This window comes from Ochlerotatus camptorhynchus, unplaced genomic scaffold (genome assembly GCF_037179485.1).
Source record: "Ochlerotatus camptorhynchus isolate MF236.1 unplaced genomic scaffold, CSIRO-AGI_Acam_v1.1 ptg000022l, whole genome shotgun sequence".
Taxonomy (NCBI): domain Eukaryota; kingdom Metazoa; phylum Arthropoda; class Insecta; order Diptera; family Culicidae; genus Ochlerotatus; species Ochlerotatus camptorhynchus.
The window spans coordinates 3181742-3193682 of NW_027040514.1; the positions used below are offsets into that span (position 1 = coordinate 3181742).

General features: G+C 39.9%; 2 protein-coding genes across 5 annotated transcripts in view; both read right to left on the reverse strand.

Moving 5' to 3' along the window:
* The window catches only part of Tab2 (TAK1-associated binding protein 2), a 73413-nt gene extending 62815 nt beyond the window's left edge, over nucleotides 1–10598 (reverse strand). For 3 of the 4 annotated variants that reach the window (XR_010517841.1, XR_010517842.1, XM_065227185.1), the window contains exon 1: nucleotides 9767–10596. The gene's annotated coding sequence lies outside the window, so the exon portion shown is untranslated. Of the gene's footprint in view, nucleotides 1–9766 lie in introns of all 4 variants that reach the window. The other variant, XM_065227198.1, reaches the window with a different exon arrangement.
* LOC135704695 (uncharacterized) lies at nucleotides 3388–3780 on the reverse strand. Its single transcript, XM_065226176.1, has one exon. It carries the CDS (start codon nucleotides 3778–3780, stop codon nucleotides 3388–3390), a length of 393 nt encoding a protein of 130 aa, XP_065082248.1.
* Nucleotides 10599–11941: the final 1343 nt, after the last annotated feature.

Here is an 11941-nt window from a genome sequence, read left to right on the forward strand (position 1 = left end):
AGAGTAAGCCTCTACTACCGACAATCTTTCAAACCCGGAGACAAAAAAGCTACGAAAAAGCGCTTATGCCTTCATTAAATTCTACTTTTACGCGACGTTCGTTGTTTGGATTTGGACCTTACGTAAGACGGGTACCGAATCCATAAAACTTTCACATTTTTGAGCTACCGTGCCCCTTACTTCACTAAGTAAACTACGACTGACGCGACAATTTTACCAAATATTGCACATCTTTTAAGCTATCTCGAACGAGCACTTCGTTCATCATTTAATAAGTCAAAGGGTCTATTATGCAATCCAATTCCACCAGTCGGAAACTGTTAAACCTTATCAAAGAATTGTTCGACCGGAGTTGAAGAAATTCTCGTGATGGATTAAAAAAATCGGTGCATGGAACGTTGAACTACCGATTACAAATTTATAACATTATTCCACTCGTTATTATCCCAAATGGTCATTACCCCGAATCCCTTGCGAAAAGCTATTGATTATATATTTTCCCTATATATTAAAAGAAGGGAATATTCCCTTCTTTATCATACACAGCTAAAAAAGGTAGTGTAAATTTCCGTTACTATGATGCACATAAATGGAGCGTCATATATCATACAAGTTTAGATTATAGATCGTGTAAATTTATGAGACATGTCATGCAATATTCCATATATTGTATGCAACTGTCCACTTTTGTTTGCAACATTTCTTGCAAGCGCCTAGTTTACGTGAAAAGGAAGTTTACATGTATGAATGTTTGCATGCATAGATGTTTACATCGCCAGTAAAATTCAGAATTTTTTGGTGTGTACATCCAAAGAATTAATTATTTTCTCTTTTATATATTCAAAGAAGGGAATATTCCCTTCTTTATCGTTTATCAAAAGAATTAATTATTTCCTTTTCTTATATTTTCAAAGAAAGGAAAACGCCTTGATCCATTAAGAAAATTTTCTATTCTTTTTATATACGCGAAAGAAGATTCCAGGAGTGACTATAATAAACAAAAATAGTCAATCTAATACATGGCATACTTTTCTGGGGAATGGTGCATTCTGGGGAATGGTTTTCTGAGGAATGGTTTCCGGGGGAATGGTTTTCTGGGGAATGTTATAGAACCGGTGTATACACTTGAGCTGGAATGACCCACATGTATACTAGCGCCGCGTAGTGAGAAAATGTCCACCAGGCAAAAAGTCTTGACCCCTGAACAAATTTGCAGAAGACATTTACTTTCTGTCTGGTCAGGATCGCGAGTTATTTCATGTGTCAGAATTACACATGTATACTAGCGCCGCGTTGAAAGAAAAATCTGCACTACTGTCCACGAGCCAAAAGGCCGTGACTTCCTCAACTACTTTGCGGAAGACGATACATTTCTATCTGGTCAGAATCTCGAGATATTTTATATGCGAGAATTTCACCGCGTAGAGAGAAAATTCTGAACTATTGTACACGAAGCAATAGGCTTTGACCTCCTGAACAACTTTGTCGAGGACAGAGAGATATTTCATATTGTAACCAATTAAGTCAAATCCCACGTAGTATGGACACTAGACTGATGCAAAATTTGACTTTTCGCTCCACAGTGCTTAAATGGTTTCAAATCGGGTCCCTGATTAGCCTCTCAAAGTTACAACTCATTTGGTTAGAAACAGGCTTCGCACAAGCCATTTGAAGTTTACATGTAAATTACTATGGGAAATCTCAATTTTTTGTTCATTGCCTTCTAGTCTTTTGCCATATTGAGCTCTGTTTCGATAGCCATTCTTATAGAAAATTTTCTCAGCTAAACCTTTGCCGAAAATCGTTTCTATGTAAAACGAGACAGGAAAAAGTTATTAATTATTTAAGAGATTGGTAAACTTATGACATGATCAAGCAGCTGCTCTGTAGGCAACACTGTATTTTGCAGTGTGACCTAGTAGCCATGACTTTTGTGTCCTATTCAACGCCCCAGAAACACCAATGTTGCCTGCTGAGCAGTTGATTGAGCATGATCATAAGACATCAGCGCATTGAACCATTGATAACTTTCGATCCTTGCATTTAATCGAAAAGTGGTCTTGAGCAAAGTTGTAGCTGGGAAAATTTCCTACAAATACAGTTGAAAGCTTTTGAAGCAGACCGATATGGTGAATTATTAGATAGACATGAACAAAAATCTTGGTTTTACTATAGTAATTCCCATACAAACTTCAGATGGTTTGTGCCATCTCAGTTTCTCACCAAATGGGTTCAAATTTTGAGAGATTAGTCAGGATCCGATTTGGAATCGTTTAAGTATTGTGGAGCGAAAATTTCAAATTTTGCATCACTCTAATGGACACTCTGTTATGCGGTTTCCATTTACATATTTGTTTATTTGGCTCTACATCAACGGACTGGGTTTAGTCCTAATGATGGATTATGCAATACTAGGAAATACAATAAAGTCAAGAAATGACAAGCTGCAAAGGCCGTGAAGTCCAACTTAATTCCTAATACTTAAACATATATCACGGAATCTCTGACGCAGCGTCTCGCGTGCCAAGTGACAATCAAATAAGGAAGCCCATTGATAGCACCATACGAACTATAGTTTGAACGACGAAAAGGTATCCTCAGCATTGCGTTGTTACGGAGTGCTCGTGGTTGAACGTTAACGTCGATTTGTTGTAGAATAAAAGGACAATCGATTCTGCCCTGTAGAATGTCTGCCACAAACAGGACCCTTGTCGTATCTCTTCGACTCCACAAAGGATCCAGGTGAATTAACTGGCACCGACTTTCGTAGCTTGGAAGGCGATGAGGATCCCTCCAAGGCATTCGTCGAAGGGCAAACCAGATGAATCGTCGTTGAATAGACTCTACTCTTTGTACACTGTTTTGGTAAATGGGATTCCATACAGGGCAGCAGTATTCTAACACCGACCGGACGAGGGAGCAGTAAAGCGACTTCAAACAGTAGATGTCCGGGAAACTTTTAGCTATCCTGAAAATGAAGCCGAGCGTTCTGGATGCCTTGTCGATCACGTACGAGATATGCTGGCGGTATGTGAGTTGACAATCTAAGATGACTCCCAGATCCTTAATGTGATTCACACGATGTACGTCAACACTTTCTAGGATATAACTGAATGTAATTGGATGCTTCTTCCGTGGGAACGTAATTACTGAACATTTTGTTGGATTCACAACCATGCGGTTCAGTTGGCACCAATTAGCAAAAGCGTTGAGTTGGAGTCGGAGAAGTCATCTGCGAACGACAGTCGTGGACCGTCGAGGACAAAATTGACGTCGTTGAAATACACAAGAAATATCAACGGGCCGAGGTGGCTACCTTGCGGAATACCCGAAGTGGCAGGGAACGAAGGAGGTCGTCAGTCGTCGATTGCAACTTCCAACTGACGATCAGATAGATAGGATGCGAACCATCGTTGGAGACTGCCGTAGTTTGGCGATCGCTATAGGATGGTTCAACTTGTCGAAGGCGGCTGATAGGTCAGTGTAGATGACATCTGTTTGCATATGGTCTGTCATACTCTCCGTAATGTACGAGGTGAGACACAGAAGGTTGGAAGTAGTCGACCGCCTTGCTATGAAACCATGCTGGTCTTCGCTCAAGTGATGCTTGAAGTGGGAGGCTGATGGTTCCATAATGACCAACTCGAACAGTTTAGATATGACACATAACGATGTGATGCCGCGATGGTTGTCGATGTTTCTTTTGCATCCCTTGTTATGCACTGGAAACATCTCAGCTGATTTCCAGCAGGAAGGAAACACCCCACTGGAGAGGGACATTTCGAACAGAAGGCAGAGAGGAGCCACCAGGCTATCGATGTGTTGCTTGAGAAAGACGGATGGAACTCCGTCAGGTCCAGGTTTAAATGAAGACTTCAGTTGCGAAGCCGCCCTATAGCGAGGTTGATGTTAATAGCTGCCAAAGATTGACCAGACATTGGAAAATTACTGGCTACTAGAGAAATGTGCTGGCAGCTTCTGAAGCTTCTTCGCCGTTCAGTACCATAGTCGATGGAAGGCCAGACTCCTTTCGTTGCTCATTCACATAATTCCAAAAAGATTTCGGGTGAGATCGAAGATTCCGTTGAACATCTCGGATAACGCCGATAACATTGACGATTGTAATAAAAGTTTAACTCGGCAGTAAAATGACAATGGAAAACTCACACTGTTGTACAAAGTACAACGCGCGAGTACTCGTGTTACAAAAGTTGGCGCGAGATACAAAAGGTTAAAAAAATCAGGACATCGTAGAAAACTTTGAGGTGCCTAGTAGAGGTTCAGGATAATTAGGCGAATTGTTTTATACTACTCTTTTTTCATTCAGATAAATTTCTAAACAAGTTTATAATTCTAGGCGATTTTTGCGATCTAGATCACAATGGATCAATGAAAATCTCATTTTACGTTAGTGATTTTCATTTTCAACGTGTCCGTGTTCAACAACATTTACGAACAATTTTGCTTAGGAAAGTATATGATTATGTCTGAAAGTAGATTTTAGACTGCTGATATCGTGTTGAGTTTTTCCTAAATAATATTATGAAGTATTCCCAGAAACATATTTAAAATTTAATTGAAATAGGACCTCCAATCCAAGTAGCGCTGCGCTCGAGCAGAAGAGGAAGCAACGCCTAGAAATAGAAGCAAATACGCAAACCTGTCTTCTAAGATTGAAATCTGAACATCTTGGCTAAAAAGTAGAAGGGTCTGTGCCTAGGGGCACGAACGGAAGCTTGACGTAGGACCCCTAGTGGACGGAACAAATGTGAACATTTAGTTCTTTTAATCGATCAATCATCGATTAGGGGAGAACAGTACATAACGCACCCCCGGGGTAAGACGCACTTTTTCATTTTATTTTGAGTTTTTCTTGGAATTTTAAGTCCAATTCTAGGATTTATCATGCAGGATTTTGAGTTCAGATACTATGCTAGAAGTGCTGCTTGATAAGACAACAAAAAAGTTACTTAAAAGCCATGAAAAACACAAATGAAAGTCAGCTGGTGCGTTCTGCCCAGGGGGTGCGTTCTATACCATTCTCCCCTATCTCAACTCTTTCCGTTTTTTATTTGTAAGCGTATCAAATTTGTAGTATTTATTTCAAAGAGAAAGTTGATGAAGAGAATCCAAGTATTTTCAATTCATCTACCCGACTTTAAAAGGTGTATTTTGAATTTTTTGTTACTTATGAATTTTTAAGTTTTGTGGATTTTGGTATTAAAGTGTATTCAATTCACCCCTCACAGGATTTCCTTCCGAATTATATGAATGGGGCGGGCGGAAAGTATCGTTTGTGCAGAATATGCAAAAAAGGAGAGACTTCGAGAGATTGAACTCGTGAGAGCTAATTTGATTTTATTGGCTTTCTGGGGACTGAATATACACCCAAAGCGAATTATTCCCACTTCTCTCAAATTCTATATGGATTTTTAACACTTCCTACCAGCGTGTTCTGGAAAATGGTCGGACGTTGATAGATCTCACCAATAGATTCGGGCCTACAATTCCACACCTTCTTAGATACCAGGTTGAGCCTTGATAGCTAGCTGCTTGCGGGAACTGATGACCTTGACTAATGTCCAAATAATACTCTTAACAAATTTATGGTGGTCCTGAAAAGGACCGTTTTGTAGTGATGGTTGAGTAATGCTTAGCTGAGCACGACGAGCTACTGATTTCAATCCTAGCCTAGCGGTGGGACTTCTTCCTCCTTCTCTATGGTTGCTCATATGAGCTCTGCAGCTCGCTGCTTGCAGGCAGCCTTTCGTTGTTGTTGTTGAAAGCACTCCTGCTGCTGCTGCTACTACTGCTGCTGCTGGACTGGACACCACCACTTACGGTGATTGAATGAGCACCGTTCAGTGGGACCGCATCGAATTCGATTTTTAAGTCTGTGTTGAATGCGCTGTTTTCAGACATTCGGTGATAGTTTTGATCACCAATGCAACAGTTGGACATTTGGTATTTTTCAATAGTGACCTATTGAAAATTAACTAAGTGTTCATTTTAGCAGATTGGTAGATAAATTTCCAATCGTTTGGCTTGTGTAGAATTAAAATCTATCTGCTATTGGTCGAAACCTGACCTCTTTTCGTAATGCTGTGCATTTTGGTTTTTTGAAATTGCGTGGATTCTATAGATCCTGTGGAGTCTAGCCCTGATGTATGTGTTGGTAGAGGGAAAAATGTAAACTTTGCGGGAGACGATGTCTTAAAACTCGAAAGCAATTTTGTGAAATATGAAGTAAAACAAATCTTAGCTAGTTCTGCATGATGATTTTGTTTGATTTTATTTATTTGTAAAGTCGCCGGGAAATATCAGCTGGCGATTTGTTTTTTTTATGATAACTCCTTACTTGAAAACAGGCAAAAACTCACAAACAGGTTGCTTTTTCATGGTATACAGTGTGATAATTTAATAATCAATAAATTATCTCAACATTTAGTGGCAAACCATTCATAAATTTTGGTGACATACAAAAAATTCTATAGTCCACATTAAATTTCATAGGGGAATTTACGTATTCTCGTCAATCTAAGCAGCGTCCTAACTTCTATTAGCGATTTCTCAGCGTCTTACACATACATGACAGGTTTGTTTGTTGACATTTATTTGCTGCTTGCTGTTCTACCAATTCCAATCGACAGAATTGATCAAAACGGGTTGAACATGTTTTTACAACGCCCCAAACTTCTCAGGTGAGTGTGACTATTGTCGGCAGTCTCTTTTTCTTCGGCATCCTTTCCATTTGAACTGCGTGTTAACCAGCTGTTCTATTATCGGCAACTCGAAATCAGCCGTATTTTGTAATTGTAATTGTAATTGTAATTGTTCAGTGCATAGGCTGTGCCTTCCGCTAAGAAGGCTTATCTAGGGACCAACCCCCTAGTCTATACACCTACTGTCCTTCCCGTTGCACTCGTCAGCTCGTGCGATACTCTAGACACACATGGGTGGTCGTATCCGGGTCCTCCCCTGGGTAGGCTCGTGTCCGTCCAGGTTCTGGTACATTAACTTATGCATGGTAATTATACTTTTAAAACTCACCTTTTGATTATAATGTCGAAAATGCTGAAACTAAATAAAGGTTAGCGATCCATATAAGGTGTGTGCTGCGACGGAGTAGTAATTGAAGGAAATGAGGTTCTGATGTGAAGTATAGGTAATTCTAAAATAGGTAAATCAATTAATCATTAGCTGCTAACAGTTACTATTTAGGGTACGATAAATCACTCATCAATGAGTATTGCCACTCCCACTGAAAAATGGGCAAAACCTTAATCATAAATGGATATTCGATTCCTACCGTGTATTTAAAGTAAAGTTAGGATCTTATCAAGCAAGCACACACGATTCTTATCCTACTTACGGTTTCCTGCACATACGACTTTTCCTAGATACAAGCTTCGTCCAGTATACATTGGCTGTCTCCAACCGGCATGATCCTTTCTGTCTGTTTCCTCTTGCCGGTGCAAGTTTAATTCTTCTTTTCTTGTTCGTTTCTGGTTTCTGGTCGTGTTCCCATTTGTCCTCAGGCAGTTAATATTAGTACATGATAGGAAGAAAGAAAGAAATAGAACAAGTTAAGTGTGAGCCGCATGCATTGGTTACTTATTTGGGTCATGGTGTTGTCTTCCCTATTTATTTGCCCTAGTCGCTCTCATATCGAACGTTTAACGCTGGATCAACAATAGAAAAGGGCCCATCAGCATTCGTAAACAAACCGCTCCAAAGCCCCCCACTCACAAAGCGAAGGCCACCCACGCAAACCAACACCATCATCGGATAGGGAAAACTTCCACCTACACGAAGACGGTGTTGGCCCGCGCGAGCAGCCCCCGATCTGTGAGGAATGGGCTCTGGACGGTCTGCCCACAAAAACCGATGGGCCCCCTTCCATTGTTGATCCAGAACTCACCCCCTTCCCTCACACTATTATGGTCGGAAAAGAGAACCCATATTTAGGAATCTATCGCGAACTGCGATGCAGAAGATATTAATAGCAAACTAATCTGGAACTGGTCTAAGACATATGACCCAGTGAGCATTGACACCTCACACTGTTGTGAATGAGCACGGACGCGAGATTTACTAGAGTATTAAATACAAAACGCAAATTCAAAATAAAACTTGACAAGACATCGTCAATCCCCTTATTCTTGGGCAGGGTCTGACGATGTGAATCTGATTTTGATCAGTGAACGGGCCCCATATAGTACATTTTCTCATGAACCTGTCATTTCCAGCCTATCTGAACTATTTAATAAATGGAAACCATAACATGGGTTACGCTTCCCCTAAGCGGGCCCTCCGCATCCTATCTCTGTCTTATCTCAAATGCCAATGGTTTGAATGTATCAATATATACATTGGAAATGACGTTCAATCAAATAAACCCATACCCCACTCACTTGGCCAGGCTTCAGAATCGTCCAGTGGGCAGTGCGCTCTACACTCCAAGTTCCCTTTCTTTCAAATTCACCCCAAATTTGATATTTTACCCCTTTGAGTGTTGATTAATCACAATGAAACATTGTGACAGAGCACGGACTTGAGGTTACTAAAGTATTAAATAATCTAGGTCCTATTTAGGATTATATCTGAAAAATCCAAATTTGGCCAACGCCCACCAACTCGAAATCAGCCGTATTTTGTAGTGTGTATATTGCATTTAAAGAAAAATATGGCATAGCAGGATTGCACAGTTGTAAAAATGTAATCAGGTTGAAGCTGAAAAGGTAATGAATCGGCTTTATACATTCAGCGAAGAGTTTTGATGCTTATGTGGGCTGTGCAGCTCGCTGCTTGCAGGCAGCCTTTCGTTGTTACTGAAGAACAATTTTCAACGCCACACGCCGAAAGCACTGCTACTGCTGCTACTAATTTCGACGACCGAACACCACCACACAGTGGTGTGGTCGTTAGGAGCTCGCTAGGGCCGGTAGAAGGAAACGACCAAATTGTTGGCAAGCTGCTTTATGAAGTGATGCCGAAGATGATACACGTGTGTAACCATGTAGACGTTTTGTACACAGACTTTAGCAAAGCATTTGATCGCGTCGACATATCCATGCTTCTTTTTAAATTGCAAAAGATGAGAATTCAGTCCAAACACCTCAAATGGCTTGAATCATATCTGACCAATCGCGATCAAATAGTAATATTCAAAGGGAAAAATCAACTCCTATTCATGTCACATCGGGAGTCCCACAAGGTCTCATTTAGGACCTCATTTATTCGTGCTATTTTCAAAGATGTATGCTTCATTCTTAAAGAACTTATGCAATTCAATTACCTTTACTAGAAAACGAAACATAAGCAATATAACATCTACCTTAGCACATCAGAATGTTGAAAAGTGTGATAAAGTTAGGGACTTAGGTATTATCTTAGACTCTAAACTTACATTCATTGATCATTATAATACAACTATAAACAGAGCCAACAACATGCTACGATTTATAAAACGCTTCAGCTATAACTTTCATAACATAGTATATTGCTATGTCAGGTAAATACTAGAATATTGCAGCATAGTTAGGTCTCCCTTTTCAATCATAAATGAAGAAAGAATAAATTCGGTACTTCCTTTATCATCTTATTGGCAAACAAGCTTGTTTCCGCGAATAACTTACGAGATTTCGTTAGTAAGTTTCGCGACGATATGTTTAGAGGAAATTTAATTAACGTCTGTTTGTCTGTGGTATGATCCTAGTCCTTATGGCATTGATACTAGAAATATTTAGATATAAAATTAATTTACCTTTCTGAAGACGACACGTATTCGATCTTCTTTCAACTTTAATCCTTAATTATCAGAGTGCGAAAGTATCCCAAAATCCACCTCACTGCCAGCACTGTATGTTGTTTTTTCTCCCCTTCGCTCGTGTTGATTTCTTCCCACAGCACTCACACCAACGTAATCAGCTCAGCAGCCAGCGCACACACAATCTCGACTTTTTGTTACTTTTTTTGCTTCACTTTGTCGCTTTATCTTCTCGGAGAATTGAATGATTATAGGCTTATTCTTCTTTCTGCTAAAATCCTCCACAAAATGCAATATTAAAATATTTTAACGATAAACAAACACGGGTCACGCACGATACTATATCGCCCGATTTTTTTAGATAACTGGATCAAACACTATTCCTCCGTCACAATCGATATCAGACGATGAAAAAAAAAAATACTGCAGCACAAACCACCTATCGGAGGAATCCGAACTTCCGAAACTGGGGCCAAACGGGAAGGAAAAATCTTCCCCCCACACACTCGCACGTGAAGGACGTCTCGGATTTTGCGAAAACGCAACGTAAAACCAGCTACTAGCGCAGAGCAGAGGAATAAAGAAAATCACTCAACGCAGACAGATTATTCCGTAACGCAGCAAATTCACGAAAACACCTTCGGAAATTCCTTCAACACAGCAGAGAACCACTTTCCACCAACCATCCGCACGGACGGACGGACAGACAGACGGACCACGGCCAAAAACGCAAACACCAAAAAGTAAAGAGAACCTTCTAATTTTCGCGAGCTACTAAGCTGACTGACGACTGCAAACTGAAACTGACAGATCGATCGTTCGTTTCTGCTGTGTTCCGATGCGCGTATTAAAAATTGCGGATGCTTTCTGATTTTCCTTTTCGGGTGTAGTAAATCGCATAAGGTTGTCCTTGTCGCTCTCGTGCACGGGAAGCAGAGGAAAAACTTTTTTACCTTTTTGTTTTGGATTCCGCGGTTGTGTGGGTGGTGCGGTTGACAGCTTTTATACGCGCAACTTGCGCATGTTCTAAAATATTGGTACTAAAGTTGACGTTATCAATTAGAAGATCGATAGATGATGGTGGGAATGTTCAGAAGTGCGGTAAGCACACAGCCGTTGAATCCACGGTAACCAGCATAAACACATGAATGAGTAAAAACATACACATTGTTCGGGTTTATCCAGTATTTTACGAGCGCTCATGGCCGCCACAATCTGGTTGAATTTCTGGTAGGGAACATATGATTTAAAGTTTGGCTTGTGTCGTTTATACGTCAAACGACATAACCCAAACATCAAATCGAATGTTCCCTACCAGCTACTCAGCTAGATTGTGGCTGCCATCAGCGCTCGTAAAATGCTGGATACACGAAACGAAAATCAATTATTTTATTCATGTTTCACTTATACATTTTTCCAAAACATCAGCCTTATACATTCCATAAGACAAACCACATAGGTCCTATAAGAATGCATAAAAGGTATGTGTAACCGCTTATACATTTCATTTGACACATCATCTTCATTAACTTTTTGCAAGGTGTCTGCTTCACGGATACGAATTTTGTTCATTTAAAACAAAAATATAAATGTTTATACTCTAATCATATGAATTATTCAAAGTTAATTGAAAGCATGTTTAAAACTAAAATATTTATGTTTGAATTAATTTTAAAAGCATGTTTATTTCAACAATATAGGATTTTATTTCCTTCTTGTTACATTCGTAAAAGTTGCCCCAGCTTTACTCAACCTCAACAGAAAACGGCCATCCATTCAGAATCCATTCCGGATCCTCCTCCGACACCGAACATAGAAAGAAACCGGTATGAGGTTACCAGTGGCAGAAACCTAGGCAGAAAAGGCAAAACGACGCTAATAACACAAATTTGCACCGGTTCCACTGAACTGGAACTCCCGGACCAGGACCCCAATACCCACAGGTCACCCTTAATCGCACCCGAAAAAGAGCAGAAATTTAGATGCCCTGCCCCATTTCTTTGAAAACCGTTTTATTTTGCTTTACCCTGCACTCAAATACTAAAATAATTTCAAAATATGTATATTTATTTTAAACATGAGAAGCATGTTTAAAATAAACATATTTATTATTGTTCGCATAGCTGTCAAACCAAACAAAAACAAATACGTTTATTATCAACACGAATATAT